Source organism: Dryas octopetala, chromosome 1 (assembly GCF_963921425.1).
Source record: "Dryas octopetala chromosome 1, drDryOcto1.1, whole genome shotgun sequence".
NCBI lineage: Eukaryota > Viridiplantae > Streptophyta > Magnoliopsida > Rosales > Rosaceae > Dryas > Dryas octopetala.
The window spans coordinates 3282392-3305901 of record NC_141366.1 but is presented as its reverse complement, the minus strand read 5'-3'; the positions used below and the strand labels follow the sequence as shown (position 1 = coordinate 3305901).

General features: G+C 36.3%; 3 protein-coding genes across 3 annotated transcripts; 1 reads left to right on the top strand and 2 right to left on the bottom strand.

The window, feature by feature from the left end:
• Positions 1-210: 210 nt before the first annotated feature.
• Positions 211-5587, bottom strand: LOC147296524 (ATP-dependent zinc metalloprotease FTSH 10, mitochondrial-like). The gene is made up of 8 exons (XM_086230223.1): positions 5324-5587; positions 4996-5224; positions 4815-4886; positions 4096-4229; positions 2621-3100; positions 1693-2460; positions 1006-1233; positions 211-847 (listed from the first exon to the last, which is right to left on the bottom strand). Exons 1-8 carry the CDS (start codon positions 5372-5374, stop codon positions 365-367), a joined length of 2445 nt encoding a protein of 814 aa, XP_086086349.1. The 5' UTR covers positions 5375-5587; the 3' UTR covers positions 211-364.
• Positions 5588-6537: 950 nt separating this feature from the next.
• LOC147296523 (protein C-terminal S-isoprenylcysteine carboxyl O-methyltransferase) lies at positions 6538-8135 on the top strand. The gene has a single exon (XM_086229029.1). It carries the CDS (start codon positions 6684-6686, stop codon positions 7890-7892), a length of 1209 nt encoding a protein of 402 aa, XP_086085155.1. The 5' UTR covers positions 6538-6683; the 3' UTR covers positions 7893-8135.
• Positions 8136-11619: 3484 nt separating this feature from the next.
• Positions 11620-17973, bottom strand: CYP707A2 (cytochrome P450, family 707, subfamily A, polypeptide 2). Its single transcript, XM_086230224.1, has 8 exons — positions 17691-17973; positions 16835-17153; positions 16579-16728; positions 16130-16387; positions 15675-15764; positions 15206-15391; positions 14154-14272; positions 11620-11904 (listed from the first exon to the last, which is right to left on the bottom strand). Exons 1-8 carry the CDS (start codon positions 17912-17914, stop codon positions 11793-11795), a joined length of 1458 nt encoding a protein of 485 aa, XP_086086350.1. The 5' UTR covers positions 17915-17973; the 3' UTR covers positions 11620-11792.
• Between the last annotated feature and the right edge of the window lie 5537 nt (positions 17974-23510).

The following is a 23510-nucleotide window of genomic DNA, read 5'->3' as shown; positions in this document are numbered from 1 at the left end:
CAACATCTATTATAAACATATAGCATTTTCCTTGAGCAATAATGAAAGCATTTGTTGGTGATGAAACTATATTGCATCTTTGACTAATTAAAGTACAATCTACAATAACAATGACTAAAGCACGCGTTTAGTACCAATTATATATCCAAAGCACGTGATCATTATTACTAAGAAATATTCTTACTTGGAATCAATCAACATCACGCTAGAGTTAAAAGGGTGAAAAATAAAAAGTACAATCTGACATTCTGACATTCTGACATCATAGTATTGTTGAAGTCATAACATAACAATTAAACAAAAAAAGAAAGAGAAAGGAATAACAACTATAATGTACAATTACAAACAACTTGCCCAAAAATAACTAAGTAGGGAGGACCTGAGGCTCTAGGGGCGAAGAGCCATCTTCCTCAATAACACTAATAGGAGGGGTCTTCACAGTTTGCTCTTCTTTCTGATCTTCAAAACCTTGCTTAAATCTATCATAGTTGGTGACTTCACTCGACTTAAACGGTCTCTCCCCCAACACCCTGAGAAGGTCTTCTTGGTGAAGAACTTCCTTCTCAAGCAGCAATTCTGCAATTTGAGCCACTCGTTCTTTTTGTTCCTCTATGATTTCAAGGGTGCGTACATATGCCTTACCAACCCATTCTCGCACTTCCCCGTCAATCAGGGCTGCAGTCTTACTGCTGTAGGGCTTCGCCATCTCAAACGTTTCATCTCTTTGAGGGAACGAAAGGAGACCCACCTTGTCACTGAAACCATAGACTGCAACTTGGGCGTAGGTCATCTTTGTCACTTTCTCCAAGTCATTTTGGGCTCCCGTTGAGATTTTCCCCAACAGAACCTGCATCACAGAAGATGTTCGCCATCACTATTATAAGAAGACTAATGAAGTTTCAAGAAACTTGAAAATGAGGAGTTAAAAGAAATATCATGAAGCATTTTGCACTATAAGTAAGCCTCTATCAAAAGATGAGAAGACTAACAAAGTTCCATAGCTACCTGTTCAGCTGCCCTACCACCAAGGGTCATGCAGGTCATATCAAAAAGCTGCTCCTTGGTCATGAGGAGGTTTTCATTAGGAACATACTGGGCAAACCCCAGTGCTGCCGTACCTCGAGGAACAATGGTCACCTTCAACAATGGCTCTGCATGTTCTAAGAACCAGCCTGAAACTGCATGCCCTGCCTCATGGTATGCAACAGTCCGGCGTTCAAGCTTGCTTATAACCTGCATGACAAGCAAGGATGTGAAATTCTCATACTGATTAGGCAAGCAAAAAGAGATGTTAAAGATTAGCATTTTTCTTCTAGAGTATCGATCACTCCAAGCTACCTGGAAGTTTGATCTGGACCTTCATTATTATTGCAGCCTGCCTAATGGAAGGTGCAAATGTGACCTATAAGGTCGGTCCAGTACAAAAAAACAATGTAGTCAAACCCAAAATAACAGGGCACCTTAACAGAGCCAGACAAGACGAAGAGCAGTTCCAACCCCAAACTCTTCTGGGTTATATAATGATTACTTCCAATCAACTCTAGACATAAGGAGGGAATACTGTTGTGCCCAATCCATGTTATGCAGCATTGGTTTTTCTTTCTTTTTTGGAAGAGGGAATAGCAAAAACTACTTAGAAACTAACAAAATTAACATTACCATGAAATGATTAAGGAGACAGAGATGACTTACTCTGTTCTTCTTCTCCAAACCACCAATGATCCTATCTATAGCCGCCTCAAAATGCTGCATGGTGACCAGCGCACTTTCATTCCTTGCAGCAATTAGAGCACCTTCATTGCAAACATTTGCAATGTCTGCTCCAGCAAATCCTGGAGTCAGGGCTGCAAGCCTTTGAGAGTAATATGATGGTTCGTGATCAAGTTTAATTTTTTTCAAGTATATCTGAAATATCTGGTCACGACCTTTAATATCAGGTTTATCAATGCTAATTTGGCGATCAAATCGACCAGGCCTTAATAAGGCTTTGTCCAAAATATCAGGCCTATTGGTGCCAGCAAGCACAACTACACCAGCAGTAGTTCCAAAGCCATCCATTTCTACCAGCAACTGATTTAGAGTACTTTCACGCTCATCATTGGAACCCGAGAATCCCCCACGCCCCCTTGCTCGACCAATTGCATCTATCTCATCAATAAATATAATACTAGGAGCACATTGCCTTGCTTCCTGAAACAAGTTTCTCACTCTGGATGGTCCAACACCAACAAACATCTCCATGAAGTCTGATCCAGATATAGATAGAAATGGAACACCAGATTCCCCTGCAGTTGCTTTTGCTAGAAGGGTCTTCCCTGTGCCTGGAGGGCCTACCAATAGAGCACCTTTGGGGATTTTGGCTCCCAAATCCTCATATTTCTTAGGGTGCTTGAGGAAGTGCACAAATTCCATGATTTCCTGCTTTGCTTCGTCGCAACCAGCAACATCTTTAAAATAGATCTGGACCAAATAAAAATATAAGTAACTGTTGGAAACTTGCAGCAGAGTGCTAAAGAAAAGGTATTATAGCTAATGGAAAGAAAATGGGGAAGTAACAGTTAGAAAATGCATACAAAAACTAAACAAGCACCACTATTGACTTGGAGAACAGAAAGCTAACCTTATTCTTTGCATTTTTATCTACTTTTGTGACATGGGCTTTTCCGATGTTGAATATTCCACGACCACTCCGTCCACCAGAACCTCCCATGCCTAGTCCACCCTGCATTCTCCGCCCCATATACAAGAGGGTTCCCAGAAGCACTAATGTTGGTGCAAACCTCATCAGTTCATTGTACCAAACCATTTCAGAGACATACGTGACAGGAACATAATCATGAGAGTCTATCCCCAATGCTTCCTGGGCATCCTCCAACTTCTCCTCGAAAGATTCAACACTTCCAATATTGAAATAGTATTTATACTGGCCACCATTTCCACGAGCAGGGGAACCATTAATAGTTCCTTGGACAACTTCATCACTTGCTTGATTGCGTGGTGAGCTACGTACATATACTTTTGCAACTGATTTATTAGAAACAACTATATGATCCACTAAACCTGGTTCCAGAAGTTCATTTTTAAACTTTTGGAAGCTTATCTGCAAAGAACAAAATTCCAAAGCATATGAGTAGAAAACTTACTTTAAAGAGAAAACAGAATGATATAAAAAGTAATAATTTATGCTGGTCATTAAGTACATTTATAATATCACTATAAAATGATTAACAATAGAATGCATACCCTTGACCTCAACCGACACATACAGCTCTAATTCAATGACTCTATTGATCTTGAAGTAACATATATTTTCGCAGTTATTAGGGTCACAGAGTGATGCAGGACAAGAAGCAAAAAAACTGCTGTCTTGCTTCTGTATTAGGGAAAAACCACAGTAGAAAAGAAATTCCAGCAGTAAACAGTAGAAAAGATAGAGGAATATAGGAACAAAGTTGGAACGTAGATAGATGAGTTCTAGGGAAAAGAGACCCAAAAGAAACACTGTAATCTAAAATTTCTGAGTAATATTGTATATAACTGTTTATTACAACCTAAGGCTTAAGTTAATATAGGAAAACATAAACTAACAATAAACTTCAACTGACTAGGAAAACAAAAAACCTTAGCTAACTAGGAAAACATAAAGTAAAATCCTGATTGCCTAAGAGAACATAATTACTTAAAAGACCCAATGAAATCAGGAAACTAGACTCTAAATCCAACTGGGAAGCAAAATAAAAAAATGCTAAATCTTGGAAAGCCTAGAAGATGCTCTTGCATCACAAAGCATGCAGGTTGAATAGAGCTGAAGACCAACTTCAGCTCAATCCTTCAACTCAAAGAAGTAGCCGATGCGAAAGCCAATCTGAATTGGAAAGGGTCAAACTTCTATGATTTCTAAATAGCTGGACTCTAAAGCATTTTCCTTAGTATATATGTGCACATTTTCAACTTGTAAGTTGTAACTACAGTCCACATTATACTTAGAAACAATAATGCAATATGCCACTCCAAAACATAAACCCTATGAAAAAACATTAAAAAAGAAAACAGGAAAAGATTTTTTTTATATCACAAATCTAATGATACACTTACCTGTTGCTGCTCGCGAGAACCAAAAGAAAAGGTTGAAAGAAATAGCCCAAGCACTAATAAAGGGGTTAAAAAATTTTGGAACTGCTTCAAGAAAGTTTCCTGAAAATTTCCGTGATCATCTGTGTTTGACTCATCTGAAATTGAAAGAAAATTCAAGTTAATGAAAATTTAGAAGATTTTGTTCCTGTATACGTCATCATATATACTTCAGAAAAATAAAATAAAAACAAAACTTGTTTTCTTTGGCCACAACATAAATCAAAACAATTGGCTAACAAGTTCTAGCACACTGATAAGACAACATTGACCCAACAATCTCCCTTCCTTTCATCCCAACCACACTGAGCACTGGCATGCTTTAAGTTACACAAGTTTTCATTGTCAAATTTTACCATAGAACCTAGCATTCTAAATTTGACATTGATTACCATCAGACCTACTAGAGTCTTATATGATCAAGACTCCACTACTAGAGAGTCCCCACCCAAAACCTCTTTAAACCAAAAAGAAAAACTCAGAGGTGCCGTTTTAAACTCCTAAATATATTGCAAATATTAAAGCAACGCATGAATTTAAGAAGAAAAGGCACATCAAACACTAATCCAACATGATTAAAACAAATACTAATGGCAATTCCTGATATGAGCATATATGTAATTCAATGGCGAAAAGAGTAAATAGAATAAGCATCATTGCAGCTACAAGGTGGAAAATTTAACCTTTGGACTCCGATTTCTGATCATTCCCTTTGGGGATTTCCTTCTTTTCCTTGGGATAGAAGTTCTCATAATCTGCAACATCAATAGCAGCACAATCACATACTTAGCTGAAACATAGTTGCATTCATTCAGCTGAAACAAAAATTACTACCCAAATCATTAAAAGTTGTAACTCGCTTACTCTTTTTCTTTGGGGATTCACTGGAAAAGTGTCTGCGAAGTTTAGGGTTTCCAAGAATGTAGCTGAAATCAGAAACACAGGGCTTGTGGGCTCCTATTGAACCAAAATACGACCTCAAAAACCCTAAGTTCCCATCTACGCGACCCAGATACGAACCAAGACGTGGTACTCCTGAAAGCGCTTCGTTCCCATTCACAGCCGCCGATCGCCCACTTCCATATAACAAATTCTAACACCAAACAATAACAAAAATAAGTCAAACAAAGAAAACCCAGAAATTTTGTGAACAAATTAATATTAAGAATAGGGAAATAATTGGGAAACTTACTGTGGAGCGAGAAGATCGAGAAAAGGAGCGACCAATCCGAGAAAAAATCATCACTTTGATGTATCAGGTAGAAAATGAGATTGAAAATTGTGTTTCTGAAAATTATTGAGATCAAAAAAATCAAACTTTATTATGTTTGAGGCTGATGCAGAGAACCCATTAAGGAAAAATTTGATTTTGTTTTTTCTCTCTAATATTTTAAAATTTGTTTGTGATTATTTTCTGATGTTTGTTTGGGGATGGGAGAGAGAGAGAGAGAGAGAGAGATAAATAGGCAGTGTTTGGCTTCCAGATATTTGGTGTCCGTGTACAGGTTGAGGTGAGCAAGGGCGTTACGTAGATTACTTTTTTTTTTTTCTAACTATGGCTTGGCAAACAAGGCAGACACGCCCACAGCTTCCACTTGGGTAGTTTGGCTGTTGAAATAGTGTGACACTTCGCTTCTTCGGTAGTTTTTTAGGGTTTAGTACCATAGTTTGACATGCACACAACCCTGTTAAAATTCGTGAGTTCGTATGTAAAAGGATTTCGTATAATCATGTCTCATACCAATAAATCTTACCATCAGAAAATGAACATGTCAACCCAAGCACTAAAAAGTGTTGGTATGTTATGCAAATTCTTAGTTTAGAGTCCATACTATATTTTGATTGACACATCTATATAATATTATTGGACTATATGAAGTTATAAGAATGAGAGAGAAAGTCATAAATTCTTAGGATTAGTCCAAGTGGTGAAAGTGAGTGGAGTAATGAGTTAAAATTAATTCAGAGTTTGAGTCTTTCTAATGTAATAAAAGAAAATGAAAATGTTCTAATTAGTGATGATTCATACGAAGAAAAAAAAAGTAGTATTATCTAATGATTTTGAACTGTCTTATTAAAATTCTAAGCGACTAGTCGACTACTAATTATTCTTCAACATATTCTATACCATGAGGGCTTGTAAATCCAATTCCAATGACATTGAGCTTGTACCTCCACGATCGATCAAGGTCGGATTCCGAATCCCCTCTCCCATCCAACCTCTCTTGGAACATTAAAAACCCCTAATTTTGTTGAGCCAGTCACAAAATTGGAAGAAAAAAAAGTGCAACAAAAAAAAAATTTAAGTTGGGCCCTTTGAAAAGCAGGCTAGCCCCAATTTACTCGCCAAATGATGCATAAGTGATAAAGACCAATCTTCCGCATCTTTACTTACCCATATAGTCCATGACGCAAACACAGAATGACAGAAGAAAGAATTCCCATTTTCCTCATCTCTTTGCTTTAGTCTTTCACTCCGTTGACGAATGTTGATTCGAGTTAGCTAAATTGTTATAGACTAGAAAGTTGCTGCTTTCTCGTCTCGCCCAACCATGGAAGCCAAGTCAGTGTTCCTTCACTCCAAAACAATCCCATCTTGTTCTACTTTCACATTTAGACCCAACCCCTCTCTCAGACCTTTCAGTAAACACCTACAGGTCCAACCAATAACCCACAGCTCTCACTTCCACCAAAGCCTTAAACCCCTCAAAACCCCCTCAAGTTTCTGTCTTTCACAAAACCCATTTTCATCATCCCCAACAAGAAGAAGAGCAAGCAACCATTTGTTACCTCCGCTCAAATGCTCATACTCCAGCACCTCAAGCCCAGAATCTCAAACCCCATTGGTAAAACACCTCAAAAACCTCTCCTTTGACTCATTGGAAGCTACCTTTTTTAAATTAACCCCCTTTGATGTCATCAAGTGGTCTGGGATCTTATCCATTGCAATTGCAGCCACAAAAGGGACTATCAATTTGCTATTGAGCCCCTTTTTTTGGATGTACTTCAGCTGGACTTGGATGTTTTGGCCATGGTTTCTGGCTATATCAGTCGCATTTTACGGCGTATACTGCTTTCGCAAGCATTTACTTGGCGAAGCAAACATATTTGAGCAACTTTCCATTGTAACCTCAGTGTTTGCTTGGCTCACACTTGTCCCACCTGCCCATTTCAACGGTTTCATCGAAGGTTGGCCTTTTGTGTTCTTCTTTGTGTACCATTATTTCTTTTTCTTCAATGTTAGTGTGAGGAAACGGTTATATGGGGATTACTATGCCCGCCCACACGACCCCAAGTGGGATGTGAGCCCGCCAAAGTGGTACCGCCTTTTGTTCTGTGTTGGGGTCATGGTTGGGCACTGGCTGGCTGCATTTGAAGGGCCAGAGCTGCACCGCATTCCTGGTGGGTGGAGCAATGTGGGCATTTGGGTCATGATAGTGGTGACTCTGCTAATGCAGTATAACTCAACATTGTATCTTGCAAAGTATTCCGAGAAGGTGGTGGTGCCTACTGCTGTTGTGCAGTTTGGGCCATACAGATGGGTACGCCATCCAATATATTCATCGACTATGCTTCTGTTTGCCACTTACTGCATTGCGCTTCGAGCACCTTTGAGCTTGCTATTCGTCGTAGCAGTTTGTTTGTTGTACTATGATCAGAAGGCAAAACTGGAGGAGGCTTTGATGGTTGAGACTTTTGGGGAGAGGTATATTGAGTATGCGAGTAAAGTTAGGTACAAGTTCATTCCTTTTATCTATTAGTTGGTTAAAGGTATGCAGTTGTTAATTCTGTATTCTGAATGATATAATAGTGGTATTTAAGTACTTGAGTTTTGAAACCAACATGAGAATGTTAGATTATATAGAGAAGTTGAGCGTCTATGTTGATTACTAGATTTTCCTTCATGTTATGGACCCAAAACCGAAAAAGTTTAAGCTTTTGGGTCAAATTGAGTTCACATGTTTGTTAAGACTTAAGACCCATTTGATTGAACTCCCTAATTTCTCCAAGTTCTAACACCTTTTGTTCACTTGTATGTGGGTGGTTTTTTCTATATAAGCTTTGAAGGTGAGGTTTCGTTTCACTATGATTTTTGGCAAACCTTAAAAGCTAGGATATATTAAGCAATAACAAACTATTTGTTCTCTAAACTATGCTAGTCTCGAGTTCTTTTTGTCATTTTTAAAAATGGCATTGATTTCACATTTGGATGATGTCTTAAAGTCTCTATGATGTGTGTGTGTGTCGCAAACTCGCAATCACTTACTCTATCTGAATCCTGATTTAAACTATTCTCTGTCAAGCATATTGGCATGATCACTGCACTGGGTCATGCTCTACTCAGGTGGGCTTTGGTTAATCTATCCCAAGTCTGTGTCGGGCTTGTGGATAACCCATAAAAAAATGGTAATTGATTTTAAGACCCAAAATTGATAACTGATAAAAGCTCTAAAATTTTGCCACTATATTGATTGGGAAATTACAGATAATGCTCCCTATAGAATTAGGAGTAGGACAGATAAAGTGGAAAATTAATTGGAGCATGTTGAAAGACTGTAAAATGTACCAAGCTGAAGATGAATGTTAAAATAAGGGTCAAAGTGAACCATACGTGAAAACTGAAAGCATCACTAGAAATGAATCCATATGTGAAAACTTAAAACAGCTTTATCAGGTGACAACATAAAAGAAGGTTATCATGAAAAATGACCTCAAAGGTTGATTTTGTTTAACTGAAGACATTGCAAGGCCATGAGGAAAGGCCAAGTACTCTTTTGAAAGATTTGCTTTTTCCTAATTAAGAAATAAAACATAGAGATTTTGTTTGGACAAATTTTTGAAGCACTGTGGGTAGATCTGGTTCAATCATGTGTCTCATTTATTTCTTTTGAATCATAGTTCATTTCAATTTAGAGAAACACTTATATGTGGAAGTATATTGCTACAATTATATGTTTAAATAATTGATTTAAGATTATTCGTTAGTGCTCTTTGTTACCATGCTCAGACATGTGTGTGCTTGTGAACTTAGTAACAGTTTCTCTGGATTTTGTTGTCTTTTTGCAAACCTAGTTGCTTATCTTTAAATCACGAGACCTTGTTAATCAAGTAGGTTTACTGCTTTTTTTACGATGCCTAGTAACTCAGCTGGTCTCTTGAACCAAGTTCTAAATACCATTCAACTCTTTAAGCTTGAAACGTTCTCATCCGCTCTCTCCTTTAATTGGATGTTTCCTGCCTTCGAGATGCTGTCTACTGATTACTTCAAATCAGATAAGCAGGACACTAAGTCTCTGTCCAAAAAAAAAATGCTCAAGTCTTGTCTCTGTTTAACAAAGAAAATGAATGTTCATTTTAAGAAATTCGGTTACCTTTTCAGTTTTTCAATAAGCCAAATACATGAATGTTCATAAGGCAAGAGTAAACTATTTGCAAACTTTTATATTGTTGTCACAGTAGATCATCAATTGCTGAACAGGAGTTGCATTATCCTGCTGTAATCCAGAATACCCCTAGCTGTCCATGTGGCCTTCCTTTCTAGAGCACCACTTACATAAGCCAGTTTTGTGACATTCACCCACGGCTTTGTGACCCTCTGGTGTCCCAAACTTAGAATGTTTGACAAGTTCTGTAGACTGGTACCGTTGAACTCCACATCTAGGAAAGGAAGAGATATCACAAATGTAGGAGCCTCCTCATGAATATGAGGGACAACTCATCAGATGTGAAATACATCAGCTTATCTTTAATTTGCACCACAGGTTTGCTCAGGAGCACAGGAAAACTGCCAAGAGTCCAGCATTACAATTTACAACACTTCAAGTTTAGCAGGGCTTTTTTCTTCTCTGGGAAATCAAACAAATCACTTTCCTTTACATCCTTTCTATATTTTCCCAATTTGATGCACTTGGAAACAAGGATTCTTGGCCCTTTTCCATGTTGTCTAGTTTCCTTTTCTTTCTTTTCCCCGCCTCTTCTTCTTGTAGGTGTATGTTACACATTTTAGATGAATAACTCGTGTTTAACTCATGCTAGTAGATGTATGTTACACATTTTTTTCATGTTTATGGAAACAAAATTAACTCAGTTTTCTGTGATGCTTGAAAGATCATGCTGTCAATATAGGATCTGCCCATTATGTTCAAATATTAGATGCTCTTTGGCATTTCCTTGCTCAATTTTCAAATGCAAAATCGACATTATGTGGGAGGGGTTGTTGACTTGCTTTGTAGTTGATGTGACTAATTTGGAGGATTGGTCAAATTTGTAAATTCTCTTGGTACAAAATTTAATTATAACCTGAGAGCCAAAGGTTCAAGCAAACCAAGACAACATTCATCATCAGAAAAAGAACTGGATTAGGTTAAACATCTACCAATCATTTTCTTGAACAATCATAATATCCCTCTCAAGCTCTAGTTTTCTTTTAAAACTGTAACATCTTTGGCTTATATTTTATTGAGTTTCATCCCAGCTGGCCAACACTAGGTCAATTTGACATGTTTAGTCATCCACGCAGGCCACAATGTTGTGCTGAGACACTGCCCTACGTGGATTTCTAGTGTACTAGAGAAACCTTGTGTTAAGATTATATGGGCCAGACCTCCAGCTTGGCCTATAGGTTGTCCCTGTGTTGTGTTTTTTGTCTCATCGGAAATTTATGGAGGAAGCTACAGGTCTGGCCGAGAGCAATAGGGAGCTAGACTGGGCAGTGGGGTAGTTTGGTGTTTTCCTAGTGGGGTACGATTTTGGAAGACAAATAGGACTTGCGCAAGACTTTCATAGTGTGGGAAGGAGTTCTAAAGGGTTTTCCTTGTGTCCAAGGGAATTGAATTAGCTAATAGGTAGATTACCTAATTCTATTAGGATTAGGAATCCATATTGTAATTGGTAAGTCTATGCTCTATAAATAGGCTGTTGCAAGTCTCATAGAAAATATAAGTATAGCTAGAGACTTCTAGAGAAGAAACTCAAAGGGAGACTCGGGTTAGAGACTCAAGGGTGAGTGACTTCAAGGGAAGGGTTTTTCAAGAGGGAAAAACACAAGATAGTTATTTGTGTAAGAGAGAAGAAAGCAGCTGCGAGTTGGGTAGTCTAGGGTTTCAATAAGTTCTTGTACTCTTATTCTATACATAGTGCAGCTGTGATTCTCTAAGGATCACACGGGGACGTAGGCAAAGTTCGCCGAACCTCGATAACAAATCTTGGTGTTCTTTGTGTTTACTTTTGCTGCCATATTGTGTGTTGTTTGCTATATCTCTTTGTACGATTAGGAAAAGAAAAATCTAAGAAATTGAAAGTTGCTTCATTCATATTCAAAACCACACACATTTGATCTCCAAACCCAACAGCTCCTTTCTCATTCACACATTCAAAGACACATAATAGATCTTGACATTTTCATTTCCTTGCATCATTATTTTTCTGCACATAATGTCTATATGAGTATATGACACATTTAAATTGACGTACACTGACACTGACGCATCCTACGGCAACAAGAGAGGTTGCAAATACGTAGGATTCCCAACGACAATTCTAAAAGAAAACACGATTTAGAAAGGTAAAAGCTCAATGGGGCATGTTGCTTTGCTTTTTGTCCCCATTGGAAAAGATCTGGATCGTCGTCAAGAACCCAAAAGGCTTAGCTAGCTGCAGGTTCAGGTCTCCTTCTTCCTGTTGTTTCTTGGGACTACTTTTATGGGTAATCCCTGTTTGGGTACTGGGAAAGGTCCATACTGAACCCCATCATCATTTCCTATCACGTGCCACCTGATTGTACATTGCCAATCATAGAAAACTTTAGCCAAAGCAAAGACTTACAAATATAATATGCACAACAGAAAGTAAATGCAGCAACACTTGGAAATTAATTAAAAATCTGCAGAACTCAAACCACTCAGCTGGCAGCAATCACATCGTTAATTATCTCACTGTTATAATCAGCAACAATGTCAAACTTATCTGTTCAGCCAAAAACCCAATAAAGCTACTACTGTAGCTAGCTAGCTAGGATGCTAACAAAATATCACATGAGATCATGCATGCATGGCGTTTGTGAAATATTTGATGTGGACAAGTACTTCAGCAATGTTGTGGTGCAAAACATGCAGAAGATAGCTGTGGTGACCACCCATGTCCACAGCTGGCATACCAAAATGATTCATAGCCATTCTGTCTTGACCGAACAGCTGGTTGAATCTCTATCATGTATTGAGTAATCTTCTCTATCTATATAGTTTTACATGTTATATTATTTAATTGTCAATTTAAACCTAATTAAAGTACTCTTATTTGAACATATATGTTAATACCCATCATATATATATATATATATAGAGAGAGAGAGAGAGAGAGAGAGAGAGAGAGAGAGAAATATTCTCTTCTGAGGTAATGTGCAAAGAGGAAAACATGATACCCTATTATGAAGCCTAGACATCCCTGGCTGAGACCAAAGATTTGGGAAGAAGGGTGGGATTGGGACGTACAGCAAACGGCAATCGAATTTGGAATTGGAGTGCATGTCTCAGAATCTAAAACGTGCTAATTAAGACAGGGTTGTCTCTGTCCCCTGAGAGTTGATTAGGGTTTTAGGCAGGTCCTACCTAGCTTGATAGATGGCTGTGTACCAGAAAGTTGATATAGCAAAATTTCCTACAGAGATTGTTAATAAATTTAAAGTGTCAAAACTTTCCTATCTTTTTTTTTTCTCACCACTCTAGCTCTCACGTATCCTTATTTATTTGAACAAAAGAAACTTCATTCCTGTTACTAGCTCTGCACTTTGGCATCCTCCTTCAGTTAAGGTAACAACAACATCAGACATAGGGCTACCTCCCATAATGTGACAAGTGGTGTGTGAGATCCGAAACCGAACCATGACACTAAAAGAGTTTATTACGACAAAAAGGTGCTGTCAAGAATGTACGTAACACTACTAAAAGACTTCAATACGACAAAAAAGTGTTATCAAGGACGTACGTAGATACGTCACTAAATTAAAGACTTCAATACGACAAAAAGGTGTTGTTAAAAATGTACGTAGATAGGGTAAGATAGACAATTAAGCAAACCTAGTACATGACGATAGTTGAAGTTGGTGGCCACGCCGCTAAAAGACTCTACTAAAGACAAAATGGGCGGCCAAGAACATAAACAAAAAAAGTTGGTCAAATCTAGTGTGAATCGTACATGGATGATAGTTGAAGTTGACGACTACACAACTAAGACAAAGATGGGCGGTGGGCGGTCAAGAACACAGACGAGACAAAATGGGTAGTTGATCGAATCTAGTACGAATCTTACATAGACAACAGTTAAAAACGGCTAGATGTCTTCATTTAAATACATTATTTTTGGAATTTTAAGAAAACTTTTTGTTAAAATTTATTACCTGATAACAAAATAAAATAATTCATTGGAATTTATATGAAAATTATTTACATAATAAAATGTCTAATTTATTTCTTATAACTGAATATCGGTAATTATTTTTAGTTAAAGCATTATTTCTTTCTTTTTATGCATCACATATTTTATATTAATATAAATAATTCCATTAATTTGTAGTTTAATCTATTATAGTATAATATTATAAAAGAATTCATAAATGCTGATTACCAAATGTGTGATACGTATCTAATTACTTATTAAAAACAAACGAGATTCTTTTTATCTCTGTACATATTATGACCCATTTTCTACTCACTAAAAAGCCATATATATATATAAATTGACCAAAAACAAAAGTCCCATACATGCCCACTCGTCCTTAGTGAGACTGAGGACCACTTCCATGCATAGTTCCATAGCCTAAGGACCATTGGACCACCAATCATTCCCCAGTACGTCTCTGCCCTCTAGTCAACTAAGAGAGGACAAACGACTTTTACTAACAAATAAAAAAGCCTCTATGAAACCAAAATAGAGACATGACCCATTTATTTAATTATTTTGATTAATAGCACATTAATTTGGATTAATTAGTGAAGAGAAGAGAAGAGAGAAAGAGATGATGGAACCTGTAAGTGGTGGTGAGGTGGTGAAGGAGGATGAGCATCTCAAGCTTGGCCAGCTCACTGCCTGGACAGGAATGCACGCCATTCCCAAACGGCATGTATGTGTTTGGTCTCGGTGGCACCTGCACCATCACACAAATTAATCACCCAAAATTCAAATTAACCATCACTTCAACCACTCTATATATTCTACTATTAATCCATCCATCACATTTCAAAATATTGAAACCAATTGATATTTTCATTTTTCTTTTACCACATGTAGTTCTAGACTTCTAGTTAGGATATAGTTCTTTAACCACATAGGCCTAATTATATATGCCTATGTCTTTGAACTATGTTCCATGTCTAAATTTGTTCCTTGAAACTCATTTTGACTCGATCATATTTTTTTTATATTACGTCATATATTTTAAATTGTCTCATTTCATCAAGTTTATTATCTTTTTTCCGTTATTGGCAGTTAACTAGGCATATTTGAAAAGATTTTGATAAATGCCACATTAGTTTGGCTAACCAAAAAGATGATAAATTTGGTGAAATGAGACATTTTAAAATAAGGATGGCATTTACAAGGCAGAGTTAGTCAAAATAAATTTCAAAATTAAAATAAGATATGAGACATATTTGAGAGGTATAAATTAATATAATTAAGCCGGCCTACCATATATATATAATAAAAAATCTCAATTACTACCGTACAAAAGCAGGTCACGTGAGGTGATACTTAGAAAGATATTCGTGACCCAGATCATGTAAATAGAGGAAGATTCATATAAGAATGAAAGGGACGTGACCAAGATAATATTCTAGCCACTGATAAGTGATAATCTTATATTTCTGCCAAAACAAGATAAACTAGTACAACAAACACTACTGCATGCTGTGCTGCATACATGACCCACTTGATGATCCATGATTCTTGCCCAGTGACACAGTAGACACATGCACAGATATATATATATATATATATATAATTCACATGGATATATATTCATTCATTACCATCATGATATATATGATTTGATTTCTTTGGCTAAGGTTTTGATATGTACCTCAAATCTTGAAGGGTCAAACTTCTCGGGCTGAGGGAAGAACTCAGCACAATGGTGAATGCTTCTGAACAAAGGGAGGACCTTCCAACCCTTAGGGATAAAGTACCCCTCAAACTCCACGTCTTGCACTGCTTCTCTGAATGTGAATGACAGTATACTTGCTGTTCTTAGAGTTTCTTGAATCACCTGATCATCACATTAAGAGTTCACATTAATTCACTTCAATCAGTATGGTTCATAATTATCATTATTAATCCACAATTTAATAACATAATATTACATATGATTGATAAAAAAATATTAGTATATAAATATATACACGTACATACTTATTGTTAAAGTATTTTTTTTATCTAGACAATACGTTGATTATTAAATTGTCAATCTGAATAATCCACAAATAAATTATTAAAAAATGGTTTAAATTCATAGTTTAATAATATAAAATGTCATATTAGCGAGACCATACCCGGCTAGTTAAGGGCATGCGTCTAGTATCATCCCACGTAAGCCCGCGATTCTCATGGAACAATTTGCGTTGTATTCCTTCTTGTTCTCTCTGAAAAATCAGCTTGTTAATATATATATATACAAATCGGAAATCATTTGTCTATCTAACTTTGATCAAATAAATAGACGAACCAAATATTATTGATGAAACCGTCCATTTGTTTTATCAAAGTTAGATAGACAAATATTTTTCGATTTGACTAATTTTTTGCAAGGATGATCTATCAATGAAGATGATCCTTGAGAACGGTTCGGATCGACACAAAACGACTCGTGTGGGCCCCAACAAGGTCATACCTCAACATAAATAAGTTGAAATATACCTCAACAGAAAGAGTCTGTATATATATATATGTTAAGAAAAATAGAAATATAATTCTTTTATTTGAGAAGACCAAAAATTGAATAACTTACGGTGACAGATTCAAGGAGATCTCCATTATCGTGCAGATATTTCAAAACCCATGTGAGGACACTTGCAGTGGTATCATGAGCAGCAAAGATAACCCCAATGATATTATCAGCAATTTGAGAGTCAGTAAGATTTAGACTATTGATCTTCTGGCCTTTTGCTGCCAACAGCACTTGCAACAGCCCACCACGTTGTTCCTCACCACCCTGCCTTCTCTTCTCTATCAATCCCCTCAATGTCTCATTAAGAAGCTTCCTTGCCTAATTTTGATTATCAACAAGGGAAACTAATTAATCAATTCCTTAATTGGTAGTATGGTCCAATGTATATATATGCAGGCTTTAAGACCAATTAATTAATTAAGGTTAGCTTATGAGTTATGAACTTATGATATGTATTAAGGAACTAAATCAAATTTAGAAAAATGGGTGGACCACTATAGATCGAATACCTTCATGGCTTTGTGAAAGGGAGTTCCAGGTAGATTAAGAGCCATGGAATTATAACCCTTCTCAAGGCAATGATACAGATGTTTAATTCCTTCCATTTCTATGTCCCTTTTGCTGCCCAAGGCTGAAATCATTGCCACATCAAAAGCATACTGCCATGCCAAGACAAGAAGAGGAACAAACTTTTAGAGAGAGAGAGCGCGTCATGCAGAAAAAGTCAAAAATGAATTGTGCCAACAAACTGACAGATATACCCACCCTCTTCATCTCTTGCAAAGTGTTGATGGTGGTGTTCCTCCAAGTGGGTAGAAGATTCAGAACAATTTGCTCAATCTCTGAGACTGACCCTTTTATTGCAGAGGGCAAAAGGGAAGCCTGAACCAGCTTCTTCAGGCTTGAATGGTAGGCCCCTTGGTGGAAAAATATAGCCTCTGGTCCTATCATTCTCTCTTTGCTTCTGGGATAGGTGGGCTTGAACAGATGAGCACGACTCACAAGAACAACTTTTGCTGCTTCTGGGCTTGTAATCATCACACAAGGGCACCCCAATACATGAGTCTTAAATATATTCCCATACCTGCAATAAACAAATGAACCATAAAAAATAAGCATATATACAAATAAAACCCATTTTTTGCTTTTTAAGCAGAATTAAGTTAACAAACGAAAATTTTACATCCTAAGGTAAGCACGAGCTATCGTCATTCGACCAGTATCTCAAGTGCTGTTAAGCGAGAAAAATTATAAGCTCTTGGAATTAGCCTGAATAGGGAAGGAGAGTATGATAACAGAAGATTATGATTAGATTTCAGTGCTCGATTCCCTCTAAATGTAACAAAAAAAAAAACGAAAAAATTATATATAAATTTCTTAGTGTATATATGTATATATAGAACCATATACCCTCACATGTTGAATTATGTAAAAAAGATCCGACAATTGACCAAATGTCATAAAAATACTCATGTCATTTCTTTAATTAAAGAACGGACGTTCTGAAAAGAAAATTTGTGTATATATATTATATATATATAATATAAAAGGTTGCTAGGATGAAGAAGGAAATGAGAAGCCAAGTGGGCCTTTAATATGTTGTAATTGTGGTTGTGTGTACCGTTTTTGCCTGCTGGAGAAGAAGGAATTTGGGTTTTCAGTGTAAAGCTTGAGGGTCTCTCCTATGTAAGGCCAGCCCATTGAGCCAGGGGGAAGCTGGCGTTTGTTTCTGGGGTGGCGCAACCATTGGAGGAAGAGGCCCAACAGCACAAGGACTGGTATCAGAAGCAGAACGATGTCGGAATGATGCAAAGGAAAAAAAGGTGATGATGAGAAAAGTTGCATGGTGGCGGTGGCAGTGGCAGTTGTGAGGGATTTGAAGAGGTGGACTTTGGGATGCTTGAACAAGTAGTAGTGGGGTGAAGTGAGAAGGGTGGATGGAGTTGAGGGAAGTCATGGTTTTTATAGAGTTGTAGGGTGGGGGGTGGTTTCGGAAATTGGGACAGACGTCACTAGTCTTGTGGGAACACATTGCTTTCATTTGGCTCCTTTTTTCTTTAGGGACACCCCCAACCTGTCCATATTGTGTATTTATTGGACACGTTATGTGTAAATTGCATTAGGAAGGATTCAGTCCAATTATAAACGAATTACCATACTATGTTGTCTACCTCTAATTAAAAGTGAAAATTGTTCCTTTTTCAAGGAATTAATAAACAGAAAAATTAGTTTTGTGATTCGTATAGGATGTGTAGAAAGATGACTCCCCCCAACAAATTTTGTAACTTGTAAGCATATTTACGAACACATTGTAAGCAAGTTTAGTATATATTCTATCAAATATGTAATCAGTAAATGAAGTACATGTGTATAGCAATATGAATCCCAACGAGACTTGTAAATAAAATTAGGAAGGGTAAATATGAATTTTCATGGCACAGAATTACCTGGCTTTATTCCATTTGAGCCACAAGTGTTAGTATAGGGAAAACTCGTGGAGGCCATTGTTGGGTCTTCTTTTTGCGTTGGCGGAATTTGCACTTTTTCGGGTGTCTCTCTTTGTAGCAAGGAGACTCGTACCCCTCATACCCACATACGTGTAAGAATCTCAAGTGGGTTCGTGCACCCCTGACCCATCAGTCCGTACGTTTCAGCACCCGAGTGCGGGTCACCCTCCTCCGGGCCTCATTGTCTTTGGCTCTTTGCCCCCCGCCAACCTTATTTTCTGGCCTCCTTTTGCCATTTTTGGCAAACAAACTCTCTCTTTCTCTTTAATTGACTGACAACTCTTTGTTTCAATTCCACGTGGTCTACGACGAAAACTTTCAGTTATATACACTAATTATGTTTGTCTCTTTCACCAACGCTTCCTCTATATCACATGAACCATATGAATTATGGAATAATAAACAAACATATAAAATATTTGATAAACTGAAAGAGTAACTGCACAATTGACTATGATTTTCTTTCCAAACTTTTAACTGAAAGTTGAGAAGCTATTCTGATAACTGATAAGATGAGTAAGAGAGAAGAGTGAAGGAGAGCGAAGAGCTAGCTCTCTGCTCTCGTAAGAATGAGAGCAATTCACGTGGGTATGCGTCTGCCTCTTTTACAGCTTCTTCCTTAAACCAAGTGCCTGGTTAGCTCTACCACAGTGTGTGAGCTAAGCTAGCACACTGCTCAGTGCTCACGTTAGTTTCGCTCCAAAACTTTGACACTGTTCGCACATGTCAACCCACGTCACACCTGGCTTCACCTAGTTCCCAACCTTTTTTGAAAAGTCTTTTTGAAAGGGCAAAAGTTATACTTTTACCCTTTGTTTTAGGATTTTTAGAATCTCTCCTTTACCCTTTGTTTGGATGGAAGAAAAAAAGTCAAATTTGAAAGAGAGTCGAGGTTTGAAGAATTACACAAGCTAAATTGCATTGTATGACATTTCAAACGTAGGAAATTTGAAATTATGCAAGGGAATAATTAATGATTTTTTTTTATTAGAGGGAATTGGAGATTGAACTTTGGTGCATAGAGAACTTCTTTGACAATTCTAATTGGGATACTCAAACAATTTTTTTTTTTTTATTTACATTAATCTCCTTATGATATGATATGTCATGGAATAAGTCTTTCCAATGCAATTTCTAAAATTGGACTCGTACAAATTGTTTATTTAAATTCATTGGTCGAAACTTTTTGTTTTAAATTAATGAAATTTTGGCAACATCTTACTTTGTAGAAAGTTATTTATTAGTTGAAGGAGAAAAAAGAAAAAGAAGAAAATATTCCAACCATATTATTGGTTAAAATGAAGTGGGACCCAATATTATATATTGCTAAAGAAAAATGTTCTTTTTGCATCATAATAACTGAATTTGTCGTTCGCCAAATTTAGTACGACTATTCAGTAAAAGACAAGTAAACGTTATTTTTGCATAACACTAACGTAATTTGTCGTTCATCATGTCCAGTTAGGGTTGACAATTCAATCGAGACACTCAAACATTGATTTTGCTGAACACCAACTTTATCGTTTGTAAATTGGAGACAAATCAATGTTCTTTTTTTTTGCATAATATCCAACTTTTTCGTTTGTCAAATCCAACTAGGATCCGCCAATTTAGTTGGAGGAAGGAAACATTAATTTTTGACTCAATTACAAAATGCACTCATCAACTATAAGGAGTGTTTCAAATTGGTCCATCAACTATAAAACATTTCAAATACATCCACCAACTATTAAAAACCTACAAATTAGCACTTATGTTAAAATTTCTATCCAAAAAACTGTTAAGGAATGTGGCTAGCTACATTGAGTTTCAAACTGCTGACCACCAAGTTGAAACTCAAGCACTCGTCCACCTGAACTAACTTCACTTCATGTTCATTTAGTGACATATAATATATTTATAAGGTTTCACTTACTTTATTCTAACAAAAATAAGTAATTTTCTACCTAACTCTTGTCAATTTATAAATGATTGACCAAATATATGTATAGATGATTGGCAAAAAAAAAAAAAAAAAATAGATATACTATAGATGAAACAAAATATATCAAAAAAAATGAGGATGAAGAATCTATGAAAGCATTAGGAGAAAGATGGCGGCTGGGAAAGCGTGAAACTAAAAACCTAATGACCAGGGTTAGATACAAAAATACTTATATTTGCTAGAGTAAAGTAGGTAAAACCTTATAAATATATTATATGTCATTAAATGAATAAAAAGTAGAGTTAGTACAAGTGGAGGAGTGCTTGAGTTTTAACTTGGTGGTCAAAAGTTTGAAACTTAATGTAGTCACATTTCTTAATTTTTTTATTGAATAAGATAATGTCCACCTTTACCCAAAAATACCCTTACCAGTATGACATGTCAACAACAAATGCCACGTCAGCATTATCCATGTGGCACTTAACAGTTTGTTGGATGGAAATTTTAACATAAGTGCTAATTTGTAGGTTTTTCATAGTTGGTGAATATATTTGAAATATTTTATAGTTAATGGATCAATTTAAAATACCCCCTATAATTGGGTGCATTTTATACTTGAGCCTTAATTTTTTCATAACACCAATTTTGTCATTTGTGTTACAGTCTAACAATTCGATTAGAGACAAATAAACGTTCCTTTTTACAGAATATCCAACTTTGTCGTTCGTCAAATCCAACTAGGACCTGCCAATTCAGTTTGAGGCAAGCAAACGTTGCTTTCGCATAACAACTATGTCTTTTTTAAATCTAGTTAGGGTCTAACAATTTTTTTTTTTGGACAATTTGAAATTTCATTAAAAGCAAGAAACAATACAAGGAGAAAACAAGAAAGACAAAAACCAACACCACCAGAATATCACCTTAAACAAAAGAAAATGAAATCAAAACAGAAACCAAGCTCCCCAAACACCAGACCTAGTCAACTGGGAGGCCGTCAGCAAGTAAGACACCATACAGAGAAGATGGGGGTGAAAATACTATAATTGGCATCTCAATTATACCCCGATTTGATTAAACGACTTACCTCCAAAACTATAATTGGCATCTCAATTTTGTGTTTGACTTATCTAACGAAAATACTTTTCAAAGTGTTTTTAATTATGATAATAGAGTACCATACGTTGGAAAAAAAACTGAGACAAAATATAATGATGCATAGCATTGTCTATAAAGATCATTTAATTATTATAATTAGTTACGATTTATGTATTTGAAATATAAGTTTTCATTATTTGAATGAGTTATGAAAATGGAAATATTGATCTATATAATACAGGCTCCTTCTGTTGAGGTATACCTCAACAGAAGGAGCCTGCTATATAATATGTTATATATATATATATATATTTTTTGAGGAACAGCTTTCATACCGAATTGAATAAAAAAATAAAAGATGTGAGTAAATTCCATCTATAGATGTTAAAATTATTAGGTATATGTGGTGTAACCAATTCAACGTGTAAGGATATTATTAGACGTCATATTTATATTTATAGGATATAGTATTAATAACTTTCACTTATATTATAACACATAAGTTTGCTATACCACATGACAGTGTATCAGTTATATAGAATAATTTTTCAGATGGATGAACTAGGCTCAATTAGTAAATTTCATCTATACCATGACTAATTATTTTTTAATTGGTACAAATACCATTATAGATTTTGAAATAATAAGTATTGGAAAATTTTCAATTAAAGATGTCTTTACTTTAAGGAAAGTAAGAGCATCATATTTAGACCTATAATTCAATAATCGGAATCATTCATATTTTAGAACATCATTCAAATATCACTATTGTAGAAAATCAATCAAATTGAAAATTGTTTAGTCAATTTATTATAGTCAATATTATTTCAATTTTATTTAACGAATTATATTGGTCTGCACAATTTAGATAATAAAAAAATTATCAATTTGATTGATTTTTTACAAATAAAATCCTTAAGAAGAAATCTAAAATATAAATGATTTTGATTATGAATGTACACAATCGGGTGATACCTAAAAAATATATTCTTATTTTTTAAAAAAGTAAGAACATACCAATTTTGAACGTGAACGAATAAGTATATATGCTGACGGGGTGCATAGAATTTTAACGAGGGCGGCCGCAAGAAAATCCCAGCACGACATTGCTCGTGGAAGGACGGACTGATGGAGTACCCAACAGACCTCTCTTCTCCACCACCTGGTCCCTTCTGATTCATCCACGTACCCCTCTCCTTGAGATCATCACCAGCTTTGATTCTCTGCAACCCATACGTGTCCGACTGTGATTAGGTGCTGGAATTGGAGAGAAGATTGCCCTTGAATGCACAGATGTCAATGCACACGTGGCTGGGAGTCACGGTGACAGTAACCCCAGCATCGTCTGTGGTTCCCACCCTTTTCTTTCTTCTCACTCTGTTTCCTAACCGTTAGAGATGGATTTATGGGCATCGTCAGAGATTATCAGAGCAGAGAGAGTGCCTTTAAACTGTGCCACGCCGCAGTGGATCACGAATCACGAATTACGAGCAGACTGATAAAATATTAAGCTGTGCGTTTTGAGAAATCAATTTCGTAGAGGCTTGTTTTTGGTGATATGGATATATATTCATTATTGACAAAAAAGAAAGATATATATTCATTAATGTACTATTGACATGTGTCGACCGTTTGGTAGGACGACCATATATTTTAGATCAGTCTTTGATTGTAAAGTCAGTAGAGTCGACGGCCGTGATCGGTCATATTCATTGAATTCAACATATTTTTTATAAGCCTTCAAAGTTAGACTTCAAAATGATGTGCTCTTTATGGACCTATTACATCTGGTCATCACTCACGTGTGCCTGACTTCCTTACTTAAAGGTTGGGTTAGCGTTAAATAAATTCAATATAATTAATTAAACCAATTATGTTAGACTCAAGTATTACGTATTGATCAACACCAATATAG

Coding starts and splice junctions, on each gene's coding strand:
- LOC147296524 (XM_086230223.1), bottom strand. CDS start 5,374: ATGATTTTTTCTCGGATTGGTCGCTCCTTTTCTCGATCTTCTCGCTCC. Junction 5,225..5,323: donor CTCGATCTTCTCGCTCCACA/GTAAGTTTCCCA, acceptor GTTTGGTGTTAG/AATTTGTTATATGGAAGTGG. Junction 4,230..4,814: donor TCAGAAATCGGAGTCCAAAG/GTTAAATTTTCC, acceptor TTTCAATTTCAG/ATGAGTCAAACACAGATGAT.
- LOC147296523 (XM_086229029.1), top strand. CDS start 6,684: ATGGAAGCCAAGTCAGTGTTCCTTCACTCCAAAACAATCCCATCTTGT.
- CYP707A2 (XM_086230224.1), bottom strand. CDS start 17,914: ATGCAACTTTTCTCATCATCACCTTTTTTTCCTTTGCATCATTCCGAC. Junction 15,765..16,129: donor ATCTCCTTGAATCTGTCACC/GTAAGTTATTCA, acceptor CTGATTTTTCAG/AGAGAACAAGAAGGAATACA. Junction 14,273..15,205: donor TTGACCCTTCAAGATTTGAG/GTACATATCAAA, acceptor GTGATGGTGCAG/GTGCCACCGAGACCAAACAC.